Source organism: Phascolarctos cinereus, unplaced genomic scaffold, assembly GCF_003287225.1.
Source record: "Phascolarctos cinereus isolate Bilbo 61053 unplaced genomic scaffold, phaCin_HiC Scaffold_5;HRSCAF=322, whole genome shotgun sequence".
Classification (NCBI taxonomy): Eukaryota; Metazoa; Chordata; class Mammalia; order Diprotodontia; family Phascolarctidae; genus Phascolarctos; species Phascolarctos cinereus.
The window spans coordinates 66,681,858-66,707,195 of NW_027555958.1; the positions used below are offsets into that span (position 1 = coordinate 66,681,858).

General features: G+C 35.2%; 1 protein-coding gene across 1 annotated transcript in view; it reads left to right on the top strand.

The window, feature by feature from the left end:
* COL11A1 (collagen type XI alpha 1 chain) overlaps nt 1–21,794 on the top strand; it is a 284,803-nt gene extending 263,009 nt beyond the window's left edge. The window contains 11 exon segments of the mRNA XM_021000146.1: nt 5,333–5,386; nt 6,959–7,066; nt 8,035–8,088; nt 8,197–8,232; nt 8,342–8,395; nt 9,247–9,496; nt 14,527–14,613; nt 14,616–14,638; nt 16,039–16,107; nt 17,983–18,216; nt 19,964–21,794. Of these exon segments, the coding sequence (XP_020855805.1) occupies nt 5,333–5,386; nt 6,959–7,066; nt 8,035–8,088; nt 8,197–8,232; nt 8,342–8,395; nt 9,247–9,496; nt 14,527–14,613; nt 14,616–14,638; nt 16,039–16,107; nt 17,983–18,216; nt 19,964–20,110 (1,116 nt within the window). The 3' untranslated portion in view covers nt 20,111–21,794.
* The last annotated feature ends 3,544 nt before the right edge of the window (nt 21,795–25,338 follow it).

Sequence of the window (25,338 nt, forward strand, 5' to 3'; positions counted from 1 at the left end):
AATAGGAAAACCCTGCATATAGATTCAGATCGAAATTGTGAGTTTCAATCTGGATTTTTATCGTAGTTATTATTATTTTTGTTGGGTTGTAACAACTTGTAAATGGTATTAGTGCATATAGCATTGCTTTTTAATTAGCCAAACTGATATATCAATGTATTTGCTTTCCACTAAGTTAAAATATATTCCAACCTTTAGATAAGGTTCAGGGGCCATAGCTGCTTTGGGCTTTGATGAAACTAACACCAGAGCAAATATTCTGTAACACACAACACTGCAGGTGAAAATGTTGGACTTTGTAATGCTGAAGCTTAAGCATATACCATCCCTGTTTTCCTTTTCATTTATATTCATGAATTACATATTTGCCAGAGGTTTTGCATCTTATTGCCTTCTGAAGTGGAAATAGAAAATGCATCCCCTTTAGATAACATTTTCGAAATAAAGATTTGAGGTTTTCGAATTTGTATTAGTTTCATAGTGTCACTCATTACTGTAAGTAGCATCCTAATTTCAGAGCTATTCACTCCCAGGAGGAGATTGGTAATAATAAGATGCAGGGTCAGCTTAATAGGCCAATTTTAATACATGAATCTTATATGAGATGACTCTCTTAAGGAAACTAACAGATTTCTTTTAATCTTTTTAAAGATTATACTTGAAGAGAGGGTTGTTGAAGGCTATAAACACCTAGGTAGAATCTAATAACTTTTCCAATTATTTCAAAGATCAAATTTAAGTTTAAGTTAGACCAAGTGTGGACACCTATTCTCTATCTTTCTTACACAATTTTTATGTTAAAAACAGAAAGAGTTTAGAATCTGTGTACTTATTAATGAGCAAATTAATACAAATGTATGTATCTTATAAGATCAGTATTTCCTCTCATAAATACACCAGGGTAAATTCACCATAACCCCTCAGCAGGCTCTTGATCCTATATAGTTACTTGTTTTTGAGGCATGGAGGTGTAAAGGAAAGAAAGTAGAACCTAAAGACAGGAATATCCAAGTTCAAGTCACTCCTGTGACCCTTTTTGACCTTGGGCAGGCTGCCTAACCTCTCAGTGCTCTAAGGAACTCCATAAGAGTATAATTACAAAGAAGATGGCAATCTATATTGGTAAAAAGAGTTTCCTCATGTAGTGGTTAATATATAACTGAAATCCTAGGGCCAGTCACTGTCTTTATCTCTATAGTCAATTCTACTAGTGGAGGAACATAAAATGAGAAAGGGAAAAGAACTAACATATTTGAACCAGCTTCACATTTTTCATTCCGTGTGAGGGGAATGTATTTTAACTGGCAAATGTTAATTATCCAAATATATCTACCTACACAGAACCTCTATGTACTTTATTTCAGACAATGATTTTATAATTGGTTCGACTTTATCTAACCATAGTAGGAGTACAGAGTCACTTTTACATGAATGGACCACATCTAAAGAATTCCTTGCAGATTTTAGGAGACCTAACTTAACTATATGTCTACTATTCTAAGAAATCACGACTTAAAAAATCATCAGTGGATTTGCTCTTAAAAAAAAAAGAGTTGGCTTGGAGGACTCAGTTCTATCTTAAATTTTATAGAACTCATTCATTATATTCCATCTGACTGAGTTATTCAATACATGGTATTGCTTATCATTTTTTCTTAATTGATGGAGCTCCACCAGACCTGGACCCACAGAAAGAGGTTGGGGATTATATTCCTGACCTGTATGATATTTTAATTAGTAGGAATGAAATATATTATTTTTATTTTTAGCACAAATGATATTCTGTTCTTTTCTGATATGTGTATTGGTATAGCCAGAGTTAGTGAGCTGGGACCATGGTGCTTTAGCAAATTAGATAGTATTTCATCTTTAAAGTTGAGTGTTAAAAATCCTGCCTCAGGATGTATTTAAAAATGAATTTTGACAGTTTCCTTCTAGTCTCATTTGTACCTATCTCAGGCACAAGAATGTGTCATGATTGCTGATCTCTTCACAAAAGACCCTGGGCTAGAATAAGAGAAACTTGGGGCTAGGGATTAATCAACCACCTCCACTCCCATTCAAAAGTGTATTGTCGGCCTTAATTCATTTCTTGGATGAAAAGAGCTTCATGTGTAAATTAGTACATCATGTCCATTATTATTATTAGAATGTATAAAGAAGCTGGCAGATAGCTGTACTTAGGTCCAACCAAAGCCAAGTACTTTCAGATGTCTCTATATTAAATTAACTCATGAGTAAGAAGAATAGGAATGTTTCTAATATAGAATGTTATAAAGCTTTCTTTTTTTCATAGGGACTAAGCCATTCAATCTCATCAGTTCCTTTCCTTGAAATTTCAGAATCTTAGACCCTTTTGATTTAGCTAATTTTAGGCACTCAACTGACTATCCAGTCTGGATCTCAAGAACGCTTATATTTTCATAAGACTGTTAAGATTTGAAAAAGACTTTTCCTGAAACCAAAGTTCACCATGTGATGGTGGAGACTATTGCCCCATAAATTGAGACCTAACAAATGTGGAGAAATTTATATAGAGTATTACAATTCAAATAGAATATCCATTCAAGAGTCCTCTTTATTTTATTTGTGATCAAAACCACTTGTTTGTGGAGAGGAGACATCTGTACAGTTAGGGAAATGTTTAAATTTTATTACTTATTCTGATACTTCTAGGCCCTGTGATTTTATTGGTTTGAGTAGTTCCTCCAATTGTTTTTGCCTTAGTTGACAATCTTTATGAGTGTATGGTAGAGAAAATTTATCTCATCATAACTCATCTTCCAGAAGCAAGTGTTTTCTTCTCTTGTAACTGACGTATACTCTCATCTCCAGACCCACACTCAAGCCTTTTCTGGCTCAGTAGGGCCTATTAGGTAACAATTAGCCAGCAGTCTTCAAAATCTTGAGATTTCTCTTTAGTGGAAGATTAATAATTTGAAAATGATCAAAATTCTACTTATAATGATATTTTTGTAGTTTTAACATCACAAGGATAGGGACTGTCCTGGGGATTTCATTCATATAAGGAGCTCTTGAATGGGGAAACTCACTACCAATGGAGGTACTCTGCAACATTTTGTCTTAGAGAGTTGCCTAGAATACTGAGAGGTTAACTGGTTAGTATATGCCAGGCAGGACTTGAACTCAGGACTTCCTGACTGGGAAACAAACTCTCTATCTGTTATACCATAGCAGCCTCTTTTTAAAGGACAAAATATTTAAGAGCATTTGTTTTTGTTAAGTCTTTGACTTCATCGGAGAAAGGCCTCTTATGAATACAAGGTAGCTGTATGTTATCATGTGTATTCTTTGTGAAATAAAAACTAGTCCCATCATAAACAGGCTTCCCTCTGTCTTTATGAGTTAATTTTTTAGACTGCAAATAAAAACAAAGGAGCTCCAAAAAGCTAACAGAGAGTTTAAAATTACAGATTTATTGTACCTTAGAGTGTCTGAGAAGATAAAATTTATTTAAATAACATCTAAATTGATTTCGCTCATCAAAATAATTTGTGTGGTATTCAAGGTTTTTTGGGTATTCTCCACTAAAATTAAAATGTATGGTCTGATATTGCACAGAATTGATGCTAACATATTAAAAATGCTGTGGTTTTTAAAATCTTTTTTTATCATTACATGCAATGTTTTTTAGATATTTTATAGAACTGTATATGTATAATAAAATTATTAACAGATCATATACAAGAAAATGTCATGTGACAAAATAATACTCTTAAACCCACAAATATAGCTCATATCTTCACTTTAAAAAGTACTTTCCTTACAAGCCTTAAGAAGTGGTTTCAGTAGATAATATTCCTATCTTATATATGAGGGCAACTGAGACTTAGACTGGCGAAGTTGCTTATGCACTGTCACAGAACTCGTAAGTGGCAAAGCCAGAGCTCAAACCCAGTTCTTCACATCCTTAGCTCAAGTGATTTTTTCCCCCTTCACTGCACCATGCTATCCTCTGTACACTGATAAATTAACAATGTTCATCCTCCCCCTCCACATCTCCCTTTTTATCTTATTAAAAAAACATATATATATATATATATATATATATATATTCCTGTATTACCTTTAAGATCGGTTGTGAAGAGAATCAAATCTAGATACTGAGACAGTCAAGAGTGCTCTAGGATCGATCTTAAGCACTACAAGGCTACATATATTGTGTCAAAGGAATTAATTACCTAGTTTGAAATCATTCCATATTATGATATCATGATGTGGGCAAATTATTTTTCTATAATGGCCATGTATGTGAAAGAAGTATGACAGATCTTAAGAAACCTAGATGTTCCAAAATAAGGAACTAATTTGATACATAAGAACAAAAGAATCACGCCAAGAGTCAGAGGACAAGAAAGATGACATAGGAAATATGGTCATATATCTAGAAATCTAAAATAAGAAAGCTATATAGCAAAAAAGGGAAATAAAAGAATCATACCAAGAGTCGAGAGACCTCTTAGGTTTTAATCTTATCACAAACAACCTGTTAGAATTTTTTTTCATTTAATTATAAATTTCATATTTTTATGGTGCTTCAAAGTTTTACAAAGTACTCTGTCCATAGCAGCCCTGAAATGAAGGTGGTACAGGTTAGTTGTTAACATTATTGTACATCAGTTTCTTCATGTGTACAAGGAAGAAGTTTGAATTCATGATTTTTAAGTGTTTCTTCTAGCTTTTAAAATTCTGTCTCTAATGGCTTCATAATTGTGCTGCGTTAGCTAAATGGAGAACCGTTCTGGAAAGAAAAGAGCTGGAGCAATGAGTATGAGAAAACATTTTATCTTACCTTTTGTTTCCAAAATATGGAGGAAATTTTCAATACAAGTGTCCTCATTGCCTGCCTGTCAATAAATCATACAGAAATAGTTCAGCATCAAAAGCACTTTGAAGCTTATTTTTTCGAGACATCCTCTTAACCTTTTGAAAGATAAATAATTGGAAAGGAGGAAAAAGGACAAGAAAGAATCCATTGGCTGAAACCATTATGATAGAGTTGGAAATCTTTTTGTCTGGAAAGCATCTTCTAGACATCTTAACTTTTCTTTTTCTCTTAATTGTCCATCCATTTAACCAGCTCCTTATTCTTTCTTCAGAAACAGACATGTTAGTGTTGTCTAACAGTAAGACACTGATTGAAGAATACATATAGGTATTTAGGGTCCCAAGATTTATATTGTTTCTACCATAATTATGTTGAACTATCCTTTTCTAAGAACTAACAAACTCTTTTGCAATCCACTGTAACTGTATATTAAACTTACTAATGTTATGGTTATTGGCTTCTTTGTCTCATTGTTTGACCTAGGGCCCTCCTGGCTTACCTGGACTGAAAGGTGACCCTGGTTCTAAAGGGGAGAAGGTAAGCTAAGTATGTACCCCCCGATGCACACATGTATACACACATATGTATATAATGCATATAGATGTGTGCACGTGTATGTGATGTACATGTATATGCCTGTATATGTATATAACATATACGCATGTGTATGTACACATACCTATCTACCTACTTACCTACCTACCTATTATATATTCCTCATAATAGAAGTATAGAAACAACTGAAAGACTAAGAGTATGGCCTTTATGAATAAATGGGTTCCCTATTATAAGGAAAACTTATATGTTGAAATTCCATCACTTTTTAAAGATCATTCCATTTTTTTTTCTGCCACTCTAACCAATCTGATGGCTATGAAATCTCACCCATCTAACTATATTCAGGAAAGATGCCTTCTGTCATGCATGGTACAGTGGGAGAATTATAGGATGCCCCATGTGTTCTTCACCATCTCCATCACCATCCCCTTTCAAGTCCCCATCAGAGAACCATATGGAGAAGGCATATGGTTACACTAAAATAACTGTCCATAAAATAAACAGATAGAATAATGAGATGCCAATGTTGACAGTTTTAAACAAGAAAACACAAAAGTTGAACAGATAAATATTAAGAGATTTGACAGGATCTTATGCAATATGCAAAGTAATTGTGAAGAATGAAAAAATAAGGTGATGTTTAAGAATAAGAAATTTTGTTGAAAGAACATGAGAGATCTGAAGGAATGTAATACTTTATATGCTTAGTAAAATATATATATATATAATATATATATATATATATATATATAATTTTCTCTTTGTTTCTAAAGTAATATAATATGGTTGTTATTGGTTAGTTAGTGATGGAGACTCCTTCCTGAGATTGAACTCTCCTGGTAGACTTCTTTGGGGAAGCTTATCTCAATTCTCTTTCAAATAACCTGTTAGGTAAACATGGGCCTAAAAACAGAAGAACTGTAGACAGGGTGTGTTGAGAAATGTTTAATGACTAGCTCTCCAGAAAAAAAAAGTAGGCACAATGCACTTTCATATTTAATCTGCATATTAATATTTTCTCCATTGCTTTCTTATGACAATTAAAAAAACAACAACAATAAATTGGGCCCTAATTTGAAGGGTTTGCTGATTTCCAAAATGTAAATGCTCACGCTGAAAATTTAAAAATTGGGGCAGCTAGGTGACACAGTGGATAGAGCTCTTGCTTTGGAGTCAGGAGGAACTAAGTTCAAATCCGGCCTCAGACACATGACACTTACTCACTGTGTGACCACCGGCGAGTCATTTACCCCCAATTGCCTCACAAAAAAAAAAGAAAGAAAAAAATTAATAATAATTTCTCTGTAGTTGGTAAAAGCTGTCTCCAAAACACCTCTAGCTATATACCATCTAGCCCCTTCCTTCCTGTTCTGCTGTCCCATCCAAATCTCTTATGTTGGTTATTTCAAGGATTCAATTAGGGTTATTTAAGAGGACAGCGGAGGACTTAGCTTTTGGAGTAAAGCTACAAAGGTATCAAATTGAATTTGATACCAGAAATATAGTTCAACTAGTGGTAAATTTGTTTTTCTCTGTGCATCTTTTTCAAAGGGACATCCTGGTTTGATTGGTCTGATTGGTCCTCCAGGAGAACAAGGTGAAAAAGGCGACAGGGGACTCCCAGGAACACAAGGAACTCCAGGAGCCAAGGGTGATGGTGTTAGTAAAAAAAAAATCCCAAATTATCCCTTTCTTTGTCTACCCATTGGTATTTCTTATAACAAAATATTCCTCTATATATGTGAAGAAATGAAATTCAAAGGATCTACATTTCAATCATTATATTAGGATTTTGTTTTCAGAAATGTTTTTTGTTTCATGTTGTAGACGTTATGGGTTAGAGAGTTTTCAAGCAGAAAATGTAAATAAATGAACTGGCATAGAGGCAAAAAAAAATACAGTTATCTCTTCCACATCATTACTTTCCCTATTGCAGTTTCAAAATATCATGGGTCGGTGTAAGAAATTAAATGGGAATTTTGAGGGAATTTTACAGAAGCTGCAGATGACTCACAAAAGCCAGCAGATGACGCAGAATAAGTTTAGAAATTCAGAAACACATAAGATATATGTATTATATTATATAATATCAACATATTTTATCTTTAAATACTGTAATAATTCAGACTTCTTCTCTGGTACAAAGGGAGTACCAAAAAACTTTACTTAGATTTTCCGGATATAAGGGGTACCATGCCCCTATCTCCCCACCCCCAAGTGGAAGTGATAACTCTAATTCTAATCAATGCATTATAATGAGAATGAGAGAGGCATAGAAGAGAGTTGGCCTTAGACACAGGAAGACCAGCATTCTAATCCCACCTTTAATGGACTGGTTTTGTGACCTTGGGCAAATCATTTAACTACTCAGTGTCCCTGGACATTGGTGGAGAATGTTTCCTCATTGGGAATTCCTATACCAGTAAAATCTCAGGTTTAGGTGTTTTATTTTATTTATTTATTTTTTTGAAGAACAAGAAGAAAAATATGTTCCTTACTTCTAGGGACAATATAACACTATTCTAATTGAGTCATGTGTCTTTGGAGAGCTCTGTAGTATACATCACTACTCAGGGAAAACTAAAAATGTATCCTGGAAAGCTCTAATTCCATGGCTCTTTCTTTAGGGTATTCCTGGTCCTGCTGGTCCCGTTGGTCCCCCTGGCCCTCCAGGCTTGCCAGTAAGTTCATGCTCTAAATATGTTTGATAGTATCTTACTCCTCTCAAATGGGTCACTATCTATATTGACACAAATTGTCATACCTATTTGTCATTTTCCTTTTCCTAGGGTCCTCAAGGTCCAAAAGGCAGCAAAGGTTCCTCTGTAAGTATATCTACCTTTTTTTTTCTTTAATTTTGCATTTTTTCATTTGTGAACCTTTTTGTGTATTTTTCTCAGAATTCATAACACTAATTCCTTTCTCTGTTAACAGGGTCCAACTGGTCAGAAGGGTGACAGTGGTCTTCCTGGGCCTCCTGGGCCTCCAGTGAGTACATTTTCGTATTAACTGTACATCCTGAGACTTTAGATGAGCTTTCTGAGTGCAAAAGAATTTAAAAAACTTAAAGTCAAATGCTGCTGCCATTTACATTGATTATACAGAAAACAATAAAAACATCTCTTAAAGTTAGTCTGCACTCCACAAGCTAAGCTGCCTTTGAATCTGTTTTACATTCTGGGAATAAAGATATCCCAGGTATTCCTTGTAACAAAAGATTCATGCTGTAAGTATCAGAATTATGGCAGGATCGTGGCATGTATCTACTCCCCTCATGTATATGTCATTATTGCAATGAAAACAAATGTGTACATACCTCACGGACCCATCTATCGGTCCCCTGTGTCTGAAGATAGAAATGCAAACATTTCACATTTATTCTAGTGGTGCATATAGTTTCCAAAAGTGTGCCTTCACTCCTGCATTGGCAGTACATTTGTATAGAGGAACCAGACATAAAAATGAAATCCAAAGCTGTCCTTTGAGTATGTTTTTATGTCTAGACTACGAGCATGAAACACACACACACACATACACACACACACACACACACACACACACACACACACACTCAGAAAATCTTTGCCTATGGGAGTTGACAATCTATTGGGGAATATGTAACTAAACTAATAATACACATGCCAAAATTAGTAAATGAGCCAATTCTATAGATATTGTGTACTGAAATATACTGATAGGCTAAAAATTAGATCAGTATAGATCTACTTCAGTAAAGCAATCGGTTTTTAATTACAAAGTAATTAGGCAATTATAGATACACCTGAACATCATGAATTTTATATAATGAATGGAAATAACTTCTGATTCTAAATTTATAGGGCCCTCCTGGTGAAGTCATCCAGCCTTTACCAATTCTGTCACCCAAAAAGACAAGACGGCATGCTGAGGGTATGCAAGCTGATGCAGGAGATAATATCCTTGATTACTCTGATGGCATGGAGGAAATCTTTGGTTCTCTCAACTCTCTAAAACAAGACATTGAGCGGATGAAATATCCCATGGGCACCCAGAACAATCCATCCCGAACTTGTAAAGATCTGCAGCTCTCCCATCCAGACTTCCCAGATGGTATGTTCATAATACATGACAAAGCAAATGCACTGAACCTCTGATTTACTAAGGTGTATTGTCAGCTCATTAATCCTTGTTAATATAGTCTCTAAACAAAACTGAAGAAAGTGGGCATTAAGTCCAGATTTTCAGATAGGAAAACAAACAAAGAAACAAACAAACAAAAAAGAAAAGGAAAGAAAAGCAAAGAAAAAACTTATAGTGAGAGTAATTCAAGTTAAGGAAAACTCTTGTCTATAAAACAAGATTTTATTAAGTTACAAGTTTTGCTTTAGATGATTAAAGATAACATGATGTTTCATTTTATTCTGTCTGTAAAGAATTAAGGTAGAGGAAATGTAATTCAACTGATTACATAGGCTAACTGAATACGTGCGAATTTCAAAGTTCAGACCTGACTCAATCAGTAGTTCTCCTAATGAGGCATTTTAGTTCAAATGAAAAATTGCATTATCCCTTAAATGGAAGTTGCCAGTGTGTCTAGGTTACTTCTGAGTAAGAATCATTCTGTTCCATTGTAGGTTGAGTAAAAGTTATGAAGCCGGCTTTAAAATAGGAAGGGCTGATCCAATCTATTTCTTATTTTCACTAAATATAAATACTGACTTAATAAATAAATAAAATTGAAGTCACAATTTTAAGAGCAATGTCTATATTTTCATTTTAATCAAACACAGAATTTACCTAAGAAATCAGTATAGGTCTCATCAATTCTATATATTCTATAATTAAATTCAGTAAATTCAATTCAATAAACTTATAGCACACTTAAACTTTCTTATCTAAGAAAAATAAAAGCTACTTAGTCATACTTTCCCCATATTTTACTTGTGAAAACTCCAACATAAGACTTCACATATGACCCTAGGATCTATAATCTAATGTGTTCCTATTAAAGTCAGTGCTATTGTTTTCAACCCAGTGTTTTAGACTATCCTAATCTTTGATCTTATCATTCCACATTTTACCTTTCTCTTCTATAACATCTGAGACAGATTCTACAGATGGATTATGACTTGGGCCCATAATTAAGTAATAAGAGGATGGCCTAGACTATGTTTGGGAAATCACACTGTGCTTTTAAGGAATCTAAGTAGCTTCCCAGTGCAAAATTCTTATCTTTTTAACAAAATATTTCTTTTCACAAGGGGCAGTGGATAGAGCACTGGCCCTGGTTTCAGGAGGACCTGAGTTCAAATCCGGCCTCAGACACATAGTACTTACTAGCTGTGTGACCCTGGGCAAGTCACTTAACCCCATTGCCTAGCCAGAAACAAACAAACAAAAAAATTATTTTCCCAAGTGATACTCAGTGGTTGTACATCTTGGAACACCACAATGCCCTAAGAAATAAAGCTACATGTGGCTCAAAAGTCAATAGAAAGATGCATAGTATACACACAAGTAGGCTCTAGCATATTTCTAGTGTAAGAAGTATAGGTTATTGAGGAAAGAGATGATCAGGAAAGGAACTGGTACATTTATGTAGCAAGAGAAAAGTAAAAGATGCAATTCAATTCAACAAATTTGATTAAACACTTGCTATGTGCCAGATACTGTGCTACATTTTGAAAATATATCGTAGAGTTCTACATATAGCAGGTGCTTCTTCAGTATTTTAATGAGCCCCTGATCTAAATTATGTGAATATTCTTCCTATGGGGTAGAATTCAATCCATCCATCACTTTTCATCTTTTGAAATGTTTTCACAGTCTTAAATCTTTCTCTTGGTCCTTTTACATTCTTTGAGAAACCGGGCAGTATTCACACTAACCACATGTTACACAGGTTGTCAGTCTGGCATATCACAACAGGCTACTAACTGGGTCTTCTGCCTCAATTTTCTCCCCTCCATGATCCATCTTCCACACAGTTACAAATGGATGTCTCTAAAGCAGAAGTCAAAATGTCACTCCTTTCATCAAGAAGCTTTATTAGTTCTCTTAGTGTCTATAAAATATTCTTTTACTTGATATTTAAAATTCTGTACACCCTGGCTCCAAGCTATCTTGCTCATCTGATTTTATATTACACATCCTAACACAATCTGTGGTCAAGCCAAATTGCTCTACTTGTTTCTTTCCTGTATGTAACATACCTTTTCTTGCCTTGATGGCTTTGAGCAGTCTGTTCCCAGGCCTTCTTCCTTATTTCTGGCTTTTAAAGTATTGCTCTCTTCAGGACTCATCTCAAGTTCTACTTCCTGCTTAAGACTTTTCCTGAAGGTCTAGAAAATGTAACTGTGTTTATATTCTGTATTTACCTACCTCTATTGTTTTCTTCCAGTAGAATATTAGCTTGTTGAAGGCAGGGAATGATTTGTTTTTGTCTTTGTGTTCCCAGAACTTAGCACACTGTCTGTTACATAGTAAGTGTTTAACTGAATTCACTCAATTGAATTGCAGCTTTTGCACTTACTCTTTCTACATCAATGTACCAACTCTTTTCTTGATCATCTATTTCTCCTCCATAATATCACCTGCACTCCTTCTTGTATAGAGATTATCACTAGAAATATACTAGACTCTGGAGAACAAATCCTTTTATTAAGGGGATTTGTTCTGTGAAGTTGGGATTCAGTCAAAGTGTTGCACTTGAGGACCTACAGGGCCACATGTGGCTTCGAGGCCACAGATTCCCTCCAGCCCCCCAATCCTAGAGTCTATTCAAATGGATCTGACATTTAGTAACAAGATGTGATACGTATACAAACATAGAATAGAGGTACCAATACATATCTTTTATCAAAAATGCTTTTATTTTTTTTTTAATTCTAATATTTTTTACATTAGTTAATTCAGGGTTGGTACTTCAGATGCTCAGGATTCTGGTATTTTTCAGTTTTGTCTATGCCAAATAAAGAGGTATAAACTATAAGTCTTTATTTCAGATAGCAGAGACCAAGTTCAGTACAAGTTGAGAGTCCATTATAGTGGCTAGAGAGGATTAGCAAGAGAAACAGGACTTGGTCTAGGCTTTGAAAGGAGTTTCAGGTATGAAATGAACAAAGAGAAGAGAGAATTTATGGGAAGAGTGTAAACTCTTGTTTAGGGAATATGAGAAATGATTATTAATAACCAACATTAATCTTAGGTGGGGAAGCCCATTGTGTTCTACTCAAGCTTGGGTGGAGACAGATCCTTTCTCCTAAATAGCCCCAGGCTGCAGGAGGTTTGGGTAGAGATAATTTCTCTGTCCAAAGGTTAGCTCTCAGCCCGTCATTGAAAACAGTATATAAACTGAGTCCTGCTGCCATGATTATCTTTGGTCTAAGAGAGATGGCCAAATAACCATCCTCTTATTAATAACCTACTGGCCTTATTAATAAAATGATTAAATTACCCAGAAACTATGTTTCTGGAACCTTTTTAAGCATCACCGGGGAAAACTGGTCTTGTTCACAGTATTGTCCATGACTATGTGCATAATCCTGTAGGTGGGGTGGAACCTGTGGAGGCATCTGAGTGGAAGAGTAACACATTTAGACTTTTTCATTATTTTAGAAGATGCATGAATTGTTGTTGAGGATACTTCCTCAGTGCAGATTGTGGCACCACTTGAGTTGTTTTGTCCAAAGAAATATCATTTACCCATCAAGCTCTTGGAGGGGAGCCTCTCCCAATCAGCCCTGCAGGTTCTTATTCATTCATAATCCACTGTCATTCTGGTACTTAAAGCTTCCCTCACTAGTTAATAGCTGTCAAAGAGCCATTGAGATTTCAGGATCAACAATTCAGAGACAAATCTTCTGTTTCTAAGTCTGGCAGTCTTTCCTTAACATTAATTCCTATTCTATTTGGCTATAATGACTGGTTCCTGAAGCTTGAGTCAAGCTGAAGCTGACTATATGAAAGTTTCATGTTTTCAAAGCATAGATTTCTGTGGTGTATTATGGTTAGAGTAAGCTAAAGCTATTCTCATTCTAAATTGTTATCCTGAATATATCTCTTCTTTTAAAAGAGACAGTGGAAAGTTAATGTTAGTATCTTTCCTCTGAGATGGTTTCTACTTTGTCCTATAGATAGCTTGTTTGGACATAACTATTTACATGTTGTCTTCCCCATTAGACTGGGAGCTCATTGATGGCAGGGATTATTTTTTGTCTTTCTTTGTATCCCCAGAGTTAACATAGTACCTGCTATTTAATGATTATTGAATTGACATGATATCAATAGAAACCTTTATGAGCTCGTGTATCAGCAGGACAATATAGATTATTACCTAGTGTCCAACCTTCTGGGGATGAATCTCTCCAAATGTAGCTAAGCTGGCTCTTAAAAAAACAGGTATACCATCAGTCACCAGGCCATTCATGAAACTTTTCTGGACCTTGGGCTCTACTGTCATTAAATAGCCAGTCAGCTCAGTCACACAAGGAGACATCGAGATAAGATCGTGGTATAATAATTCCCCAATAGAATGTAAGTTCCTTAAGGTCAAAGATTCTTCAGGTCTTTTCTTTATAGTCCCCAGTGCCCCGATGTTTCATAAATGCTTGTTGAACTGAATTGAATTGTGTTGAAACTAGAGCTGTAACCCACTTATCTTGTCAGTGAGGAAACTGAGGTTCAGAGTACTTAAGTGACTTGACCAAGATCACATAGTTAGTTACAGAACAGAATTAGAGCTCAGATTCTCTTATTCCTGATGTGGTGTTCAATCACATTAGTGGATGTTTATTTTTTATGAAAATAATTTATTTGGCATTAATATACACTGTCTAAATAATAAAAATAGCTAATTTTTGAAATGGCATTTTAAGTGGTTTCAAAGCACTTTACAAATATCTTATTTCATCCTCACAACAACCCTAGGAGGGAGGTGGTATTATTATTTCCATTTTGCAGTTGAGGAAACTGAGGCAGATGAAGGTTAGGTGATTTATCCAGTGTCATACAGCTAATAAGTGTCTGAGACTGGCTTTGTACTCAGGTCTTTCTGATTCCAGGCCCATCTCACTGTCTCTGACTATGACAATCCTTTATATAAATCATCCTTCATGTTACCAATGCCATGTATCTTTTAGGTGAGTATTGGATTGATCCAAACCAAGGTTGTTCTGGAGATTCCTTCAAAGTTTACTGTAACTTCACAGCTGGTGGAGAAACTTGCATTCCCCCGACAAGAAATCTGAAGGAGTAAGTACCAATCTGTTTTGATGGTGCCTGCCGACAGTTCTTGCCATGTTTTCGCAATATTGAACTAAACAGGAGAATTATACTGTCACATTTTCATATATCTGCTTTTCTTACAGAATAACTAGTATATTTCATTTGAATAAACATGAGTGAGGCAATGAAATGATGCACAGTTAACAAATGCCCCTCCCTCTTTTTTTTTTGGCCCAGATGTATTTTCTGTGCACCTGCTTGCTTGCTAACATTCCCCCATATCCCATGACATAGCACAGCTGTGCATGTTTTTTTTTATGTTCAAGCTGAAATATTTCATGATATACTTCAAAGATGTATATTATGTTCAAATAACATTCATATCTGAAGAATAATGCCTATATGGAATAAAATAAAAACCATTCTTCTGTAGCATGGTCCATTTAGACTAAACTAGTAGTTGAAATTGCAGATAGATACCCCTACTGCCACTTTGTTCTGTAAATGGCTTTGCTTTCCATTTCTAATTAGATTTGATGCAAATCATCATGATATAGAGCAAGCTCTTCCCTAGCATAAGTGTAAGAAGAATACTCAGTGCACTACATAGGAGTAGAGTTTCGTTTTCATTTGTATTCTTGTGCTAAAGCTCATTTTTCTAGTAAATGATATGCAGCATTCAGAGGTACAGAAACCCCTAAAGGCATCATAAGTTGCTATATGTGTGGCTGATCTTTTCAGCGGAAAAGTTGGCTTTGTGTTTATGGGAGAGGAAAAAAAAAATAAGCACTCACCTGCTATTCAGTGGAAAATAGCCAAACTTTATGGCAAAAGAGAAGTGTATGGAAATGGGAATAAGCTCCTCTTCCAGTGGTTAGTATTGTTCCCTTTTGTGCAACCTCCCTCTCCTTCCCCCACCGATCTCAGTAGTAACTGTATTCCCAAGGGTGTGTAAAACTTCTTCAGTTACATAGGGATGGAATGAGAAAACCAGTTCCATGGCCATGATTTTTGCCTCCTGAGCCTGCTGTTTCCTAATGAGAGATCTTCAGAGTGGCTCCTTTACACAAGCTATACTGACTTTATTTCTCCATGCTGACAGATGATGACGGCCATTGAAAAAAAGCAGTACCTTTTCGAACTACCAACCACATTAAGATTTCAAACAAAGCCCTGTGGCTGTTAGTGTATTTCCACCTCCAGACATTTTTTGAGACACATAAAGGAAGGAAGAATGTCCTTCCAATTTCACAAAATGCAGCCTTTATCATGTTTTTCACCCTCCCTGTTCTTCCCATGAACTTGGAGTTCAACATAGTAATAGTGGAGAAGATGCATTTTGTTTTCCTTTTTTTGCCAGAAATATGTAGAGACACATGATTCTTTCTATTGATAACATTCTCAAACATTCTCTTCTTTTATAATAGGTAAGAATTTCATCATGGCCAAAGGAGAAGCCAGGAAGCTGGTTTAGTGAATTCAAGAGAGGAAAACTGGTATGTTATTGGTGCTCCATGCAATCATTTATTGCTACCATCACAAGTTAAGCTCCAGTTACAAATCCAGACTATCCCTGAAAAAGGCTGAAATACATACTATAAACACCCCTCTCCATATTCTGGAAACTGCTCAATTCAGATGTAGTGGGCCACTCTCAGATTTTAATGACAGACCAAAATTTCTCTGACAGAATGAACGGAAGCACACTGAGTTTTTACTGAAATATATAATCAAGTAAATGCTATAGTTTTTTTGACTATCGACATTCTAATATGAATATATTAGGAATATCCACTGTAGAAAAAGACAATATTTCTGTAGGGTTTCTGCTCTTTCATACTATCTCAAAGAGTTTAATTTCTTGACATTTTTGAAGCCAATCAAAATATTGCTTTCTCCATGAGGGAGGACATAGGAGTTGGGTAGCCTAAGCTTTGTGATGGCTTGATAATTTTAAATAACATACAGTTAAACTCTCCTAGAGACTTGCAGATGGCATATAGAGGTTAAGTCACTTGCCCATGACCACTTAGCTTGTCAATAGCAGAGACAGGACTGAAACAGATTTTCAGTTTGACATTATATCCACTGTCGTGCTTTCTCTATTATTTATAAAAAAAAATTTCTGTTCCATTAATTTTTATGGCAATTTTAGGATCATAAAATGAGAGCTGAAAGGCACCTTAGAGACCATTTAATCCAATTCTTTCATTTTACAGATGAGGGAACTTGGGCTTAGGGAGGGAAAGTGACTTACCCCAGGTCACACAAATAAGAAATGGCAAAGCTAGAATTTGAACCTAGTTACTCTGATTTCAAATTCAGCTTTCTCTCTTAGGTTTAAGTTAAGCCTTAAAAGCTTCCATGAAATTGACATTTTTGCATTGACAGTTTTCCTAGGGACAATTTAAAATGAGGAAAAAAACATTTTTTAAAATGCTCATAAGATACTTAAAGATCACCATGTATTTAAAGTTGATAAGTTTGGAACAAAAATATATATTATTTTTTTTATTATTTAATGTCATAGAGTGGTTGAAAATAGATTCTTTCAAATTCTTGATCCTTAAGGTCATAGTACATTTCTGCCAATATCACCACACACAGAGTCAGTGGCCCCAACAATACTAATATATTTTCAAACACCAACATTCAACTCTTGAGTTTCATATTTATATGTCTGTATCTGATATTTGTCTGTGCTAAAGTTCTATTCCAATACCACATTGTGGCATGTTTCTATGCTGGGTTGTAGGTGGTTATATCAATGGCCAAGAAGTTGTGGCAGATCCTGCCAAAAAAAGTTGCAGAATAGCAAATAGAGAGCAAGAAGAAGCCTCCCAGGCCTTCTGGTCCAAAGGCCAATCTGTTCACTTACAGATGAGGAAACTGTGGCCTAGGTTGTGGCCAAGGTCATTCAGGTGGTAGCCATCCTCAAGCACTAAATCTAGCCTCTTTTCATAATGCTCTACCATCTAATAACTCATGATTTATTCCCTATAAAACCTAAGTCATATATACACATTTCTACATATACCTCAACTTTAAAAGCATTCATCTGAATGCAGCAGAGCCAATTATATGGAAGTATTATCTTAACCGATTTAGAAACTGTGACAAGGAGCTTAAATGATTTATTTAGTGGCATACAACGAGTTGGCAACTAGGAGGATAGAATTGAATTCTGAACCTTGAATTGTTCTGTGCTCTAGTCCCTAAATTCTGCCTCCATTTAGTTAGCCAGAATGTGTCAATAGATATATGTAAATGTGTCTGAGCACTATTTGGTGTTATCAGAGGTTTCCTTCTTTGATGTCTTGGGGTTTGTGTAGGGGGAAGAGATGTTCATATGCCTGCATTTCCCCCCACAGCTCTCTTACTTGGATGTCGAAGGGAATTCCATTAATATGGTTCAGATGACATTCCTTAAACTTCTGAGTGCCTCAGCCAGGCAAAATTTCACCTACAATTGTCATCAGTCAGTGGCTTGGTATGATGTGACATCTGACAGTTATGACAAAGCACTGCGGTTCTTGGGATCAAATGATGAGGAGATGTCTTATGACAACAATCCTTACATCAAAGCTCTCTATGATGGATGTGCTGTAAGTAGAAGCTCAGACTCTTTTTATTTTATTTTATTATTCCTTTTCCTTTAGCAGAATAACAACGCTGCTTAGCCATTTTCTCCATTCAGACTTGTGTCATATTTCTTTGGTGAATAGATGTCAATTTTAATGAGGATTCAATGTTTAAAAATAACATGCCCTTAGCAGAGTTTATTAGGAACACCTAGGAGTGGTCCTTTAAATAAACAAAGAAAGAAAATATTATTTTTTTAAAACCATATAAGAAGCAACAGTATGGCTCATGCTTATTTTGTACTGGTAATATGGGGAACCTGTGTTTCCTGCAACAATCATTGATAAGCAATGTGAACAGAGAACCATTACTATGACAATTTTAGATACCTTTTAGGGGTATGAAAATTTAACTTCAGTAAATATGGTAACTCTAAGATTCTATAAATTGCAAAGAAAGTAGCAGGGAAGTTTCACACAAATATAATTTCATTGCTACCTTCATATATATGTGTGTGTGTGTATATATATATATATACGTATATATACATATATATATATACATACACACCTGTGCACGTGTCTATGTGTCTATATGCCTATGTATAGATATCTAATCTATGTATCTAAATTTATGTGAGTGCATGTGTGTGTGTGTGTGTGTCTCTGTGTGTATGTATCACATACTTATTTTCCTAGGGCAAAAATATTTAAGTTACAAGAAGTGTGTTTCTAAGAATTATTGTGACTACCACCCCATGGCAAAGTCAGATGACTTAAGATCTCAGTTTCTTAGCCCTCTAAGTCCATGATTTCAAGTAGATGAAAAATCTTCAAGATAACTTTTTTTTCCCCCCGAACAGGATTGATTTTCCCCAACCCCCTCCCCTGACTTTTGTTTAGGTGCTGGGGCTGCATAATGTTTACTGTTTAGGTAAACATTTAGTACCAATCTTCAGGATATGTTGGAGGCCATCCTGCTATTTAAGACCTTATTTGCTTCAAACTAATTCCTCTGTGAAAACAACATTCAATCAAAAATCTGCCATATTGTACTCCATTGAGCAGAGCAGTAGTAGGATTTAATGTAAATAAACCCTCCAAAATCACAGCAGGGAAGAAACTGTGTGTATCATTGAGTTCAAAAGAAGATTAGAAAAATGACTAAGAAAGTGATACCTGGCTTAAGCAAGAAAATATAAAGGAGTTAAGATAAGTCAAAAAGCATGAGGTAGAAATCTTTTTTTTCCCAAATCTTGTTTTATATGCTGCTAAACTATTTCTTGTAGAATTATTTGTAACATTTAAAGCCATTGATTGACTGCTTTGCAAATGTTAAACTGTAATAGTTAATGTCATAATAATTAATTATGATTATTTACTGAATAACAATTATAATGATAAAAACATGAAAATGTAATCTACTTATGAAATATAGTCCCATAAAGAGGATCAATTTTCATATTAGGCTTTCTATATCATCTCTTAATAGCATATTATTCCCTTGTTGTGCATAGTACTGCGGTTCCGTCTTTCCTATTGCTTTGCTAATTTTGTCATATATTCACCAATGGTTCAGTTGGAAAGATTTCCATAATATCAAAGAAATATGGCAATATTAACAACAAATAACAAATTAGAAACAAGGTAGAAATATTCCCTTCTCTACCTCCCTACTCTCCCCTTGGCCTTGGGAAAACACAGAGTATATTCATTAAAGACTTGTCAGAAATGTGCTTATACATAATCGGTTTTTTTTTTCATTTCACAGTCAAGAAAAGGCTTTGGGAAGAGTGTAATTGAAATCAACACCCCTAAAATAGACCAAGTACCTATTGTTGATGTGATGATTAATGACTTTGGAGATCAGAATCAGAAGTTTGGATTTGAAGTCGGCCCAGTTTGTTTCCTCGGTTAAGATTAGGGCAAAGAACATGTAAACTGACAAACATTTTACCTTGGTACCAGCAGCCCACTTCATGCCACATGCAAGTTTTGAATATGGATGGTGTAGAAAATGTCTTGCTGTGTATGTATGTATTATTTAGAAAATGTGTTGCCCTTGTAGGGCCAGAATCACATGACTTAAAATTATTCAAAAAATCGTGAAAGACATGTATACTGTGGCACAGATGGAAAACTTAGGGTTGATTTTTCACTCCCTGTTCTCTCCTCTCCTCCCCCTATTTGGATTCCATTGGTGCTATTCTTATAAAAAGCAACAAACAAACAAAAATCCATCAACAACATATATATATAGGAAAGACATGGTGCTCCTTCCCATCCATCACAGGAGGTGCTAAGAAGATGTGTTTGATAAATTGTAATTATTTTATGTACAGTACTATACTGTTATTTTCTTTGTCCATTTCCAAAACTTGCATGTGTCTCCAAATTGCATCTGGCTCTTACTTTACAAAAATTACAAAACTCTGTTGATGGCAATAAATACTGTGTATGTATTATGAGAAATAAAGCTGTAATTTCCAGTGACTCCAACTCCATTTTCTGGTTAATAATAATAATAATAATAATTAATAATAATAATAAAATCCCTTTGTATATATTGATGTTGAAGAGCTCTGTTATTTGAAGTCACCAAAAAATCTCAGGTGGCAAAAAACTGGAAGACCTTTGGCAACACACTCAAATCAACTCTTCTCTGCTGTTGTTACCTTTTGATGAATTGCAAGCAGAAGCAGCATCCTCCAGGGTGCTAAGTTCTATGGTGCTATACCTCAGACTTTTTTTTTCTTTTCAGAATCCAGGATTTCATTATAAACCTGTATATACCTAAAGGAAACAAGTTTATATTTTGGGGTGGGAAAATAATGTGTATGAAAAGTACTGTATTTAAAGAGATCTGTTTAATTCTTTGTGCAGTCAAAGGTTAGATCTGTCATTGCCCCTCTTTTGTATGTCATTTGAACATTTTTTTCAATGTGCTTCTCCAAAGCACATTAATATTAAAACTGGAACCTAAGTAATTATTTATGAATTTGTGCAGTTAGTTTGTGTGTTTTTTTTTGATAATCAATGCTTAACATTTCATGTCTGAATTGGCCACCAGATTACAATAAGTAATTATCCCAAATAGCATATGCCCACCCCACCAATATGATGATTTTTTTTCAAATAAAGGCCATAGGTCATATCATCCTACCTAGTTGCTAAGCAACATATGAGTGGACTATTCATTAAAAGAGCCTATTTTTAAACTCAATTTATACAAGTCACTATTCAAATTCCATGGTTGGTTTCTTTTCCCTCTGAACTTTTTTTTTTCAGATAGAAGCAATTAGAATTAAGATTTAAACCTCACAAACACAATCCTTTTGTAACTATTTTTTCATAATATATGTAAGACTTGAAAATAAATGTTTGTTATTATTTCTTATTTTAATTGTTAAATTAATTGATACCAGATTCCACTGACTCATTTTTACCTGGTCTTTTATCATGAAAGAGTATACTTGTAAAAACCGAGACTACAAACTGAACATTTGTCATTCAGAATATCTTTTATTTTTGAACCCAAGTTTGTTGTAACTGTCACCTTCAGAAGGAAGATATGAATTTTATCAATAAACTCAAGTCTTGTCTACCTGGATTGATCATTCTGTTTCTTAAATAGGCTAAAGTTCTATTTTCAATACTCAATAAAACCATTCTAGTCTAGCATGACCATCCAGAAAGACACAGTTTGCCAGTGAAAGATAGCACAATAATGGTCAGAAAATCAAATAGTTAGAAATTCTTTCTGTGTATGAAGAAATAAATACTGTACCTTACTATCGTATGTTCAAAATGAGTATATTTTAGATTTCAAATCTTTAGGGAAGAGAATTCATCTTAAAAAGGATTTCTTAAAAAAAGGCTCAAATATATGATACATATAAAATAAGTATAAATAATAAATAATCCTGAAATATGATATTGAAGGCCATCAGCCTCTGAATTTCAGGAGCATGTTTTTCCTTCAACCGACTAACCAACCAATAAATTAATCAAGATGCATTTATTAAGCCTTTATTTCCTACCTAACGAGGTGTTCAAGCTAGGGCTACAAAGACAAAAATGGACCCTGTCCTCAAATAATTTACATTGATACTTGTAGTACCATTCTCTGTAAGGATATTCTCACCAGGAAAGAGGACCAGTCCCAGTTAAAACAATATCTCTCTTGTTTTAAACAAACAAGCACTCAAATAGCATATTCTAATCCAGGGGTGGGGAACCTGTGGCCTTGAGGCCACACGCGGTCTTCTAGGTCCTTGGGTGTGGCCAAGTTTTATAGAACAAATCCTTTTATTAGGAGGATTTGTTGTGTGAAGTTTGGATTCAGTCAAGGGGCTGCACTTGAGGAACTAAAGGACCACATGTGTCCTGGAGGCCTCAGGTTCCCCACCCCTGTTAAAAATCTCTTAAAATTGAGGTCACAACATAATATCACAGACTGATCTTCAGGACCAGTTCAGTTATTTCTACCCAAGAAATTATTTTTAATTGGAGAAATAAATAGAGCAAGGTAACAGGAAAGCATTCAGCTGACTTACAAAACCAGTGTTGGTGATGCAGCTCAGGCTGCTGGTGTCGGGCTTGTTAATCTTTAGGCCTCTTTCCTTCTCTCTAAACAGATAAAGACATCTGTCCTCCCTGTCTCACAGAGTTGTTTGGAGACATTAAACATATGTGAAAATCTTTTGGCTACTGGAACGTAGCATAGAAAAATAAGGTATCTTATAAATTTTTCATCAGCCAATTGATACTTTAAAAACAAAGAAACAACTGGCCATAAACAAGTTTTCTTTCAGTAGTGTCTGATTCTTTTGGTTTTTTGTGACAAAGATGCTGGAGTGGTTTGCCATTTCTTTCTCCAGGTCATTTTACAGAGGAGGAAACTGAGGTGAATGGGGTTAAGTGACTTGCCCAGGATCATACAACTAGTAGGTGTCTGAGGCTGGATTTGAACTCAGAATGATGAATCTTCCACGACCAGTACTCTACCCACTGTGCCACCTAGCTTCCTGTTAAATAGCCCCATCCTGCACTATAATTTCTTTCTCATCTGTGTGCCTTGCTATTCCTTATTACTATCATATACTTTCTTCCCCTTCTTCATCCATTGGATTTTTATCCATTCTTTTAAAACTCAGTTCATATGTTATGCCCAGTTCATATGTAGCCCACTAGATAGAGGCCTGGAAGTCAAGGAAACTTGAATTTCAAATCTGGCCTTACATCCTTACTAGATATAAAAAGCATTTAGCAAAGTACCTGGCATAATTGTAGGTGCTATATAAAAGCATATCTTCTTCTCCTCTGCTCCTAATTTTCTCCCTGAAACCTTTCCTTTTCCCCTAGTCAATAATGTCTGTTCCTATCTTCCAACTTCACAGAGAATTTTGTTTTATAATTCTCTAGTGCACTCAATCATGTCTCTGACAGGTCTTATCCTTCTACTAGACTGTAAGATTTCATAGGCCAAGGATAGTGTCATAACAGAACTTAGAATATCTTGCAGCATGTGCGTGAAAAAAAAATGGCTGAAAAGTATTTGCATTTAAAGAGATCTGTTTAATTCTTTGTACAAAGGTTAGATCTATCAATGCCCCTCTTTAACATGGTGCTCAGTACACAGTAGGTGTTTAATAAATACTATATTCAATGTTTGAAATACACTAAATGTGTTGTTTCCTGTTTATTAAGAAATTTAAACATCAAGACCAGGGTGAGATTGGAGGGTGGGGTAGAGAATACAGAAAATAGAGTGTTGCCTTGAATCGTCTTTGAGCTAAATAGAATTAGAGATTTAAATTGTAGCCTGACTAGAAGCGAAGCAGTAATCAATCCACAAGCATTTGTTGAATGCCTTTTAGGTCATAGGTACTGGGACATGGTGCTAGGTACTGGAGACCAAAGAGAAAAGTGACATCGTTCCTGCCTTGACGAATTTACATTCCACACAAAGAGACAATATGCACAACATATACACATATTAGTCTATGTTCTCTCCAACACCATTGCCGCTTCCTCTATGACATAATTTTTTTGACATTTCTTTTGTGCCATAGACATCTTTTTCAATCTGGTAAAACCTACCCACTCTTTCTCTGAAGACATGACACAGCATGTAGAGTGATGGACTTGTAGTCAGGAAGACCTGCATTCAAATCCTACCTCAGACATGTACTAACTTTGTGAACTTGGGCAAGTTACTTCACCTGTCTGCTTCACTCTCCTTATCTGTAAGATGGAGATAATAATAGCACCTACTTCCCAGGGCTATTGTGAGGATAAAGTGAGATAATATTTGTAAAGGGCTTTGCAAACCATCAAGTGCTATATAAAAGCTAATATTAATATCATTATTAAATGCATATGTACATGTATGTATACATATAATGCATGCAATTATAAAGGAATTCAAAAGTTAGTTAAAATAAAGATGCTGGTTTTTCCCATCTGATTTCATGGACTCTGAAATTTATTCAATGACTCCCAAGTGATTAAGAATTCCTGGGCTAGAAACACATTTGGGACTGTTGCGTAAGAGTCCACGTGTGAGAGTTCCACTATCACTGAGGATGAAAATAATTTGCTATTAGAATACTTCCTGATTGTGATGTAGATCTAGGATGAAGCCTACAAAGCTTTGGCCTTTATCATTCCTTATTCTTGATCCATGTTTTCTAGTGGTTTTTTTGTTTGTTTGTTTGTTAAATCCATCTGTTCCCATCTTTGCATTGAAGCAGGGTATCAAAGTACATATTGATTTAATTCAAATGATCTTCTTTAGTTTATATAATTTTTTGATGGTCCTTTTGCTCGTTCTTATCATGAGCATTGCAATTCATTTTGAATAAGCACCACACAAAATGGTATTTCTTATTACATTGTGTAGGTAGAAATAACAAGACTTGGTTACAGGTTACATATGAAATGAGTGCCAGTGAGTTATCTAAGATGAAACCTGGATTTTGAGTGTAGGTGACTGTAAGGATAAGGATACACTCTGCAGTGACAGGGAAACTAGGAAGAGAAGAGATCTTTGGAGGAAAGGCAATGAATTCAGCTTTTGACAAGTTGAGTTCGAGATGTCTATGGATATCCAGTTTGAGATTTCCAATAGGCAGTTGCTGATGC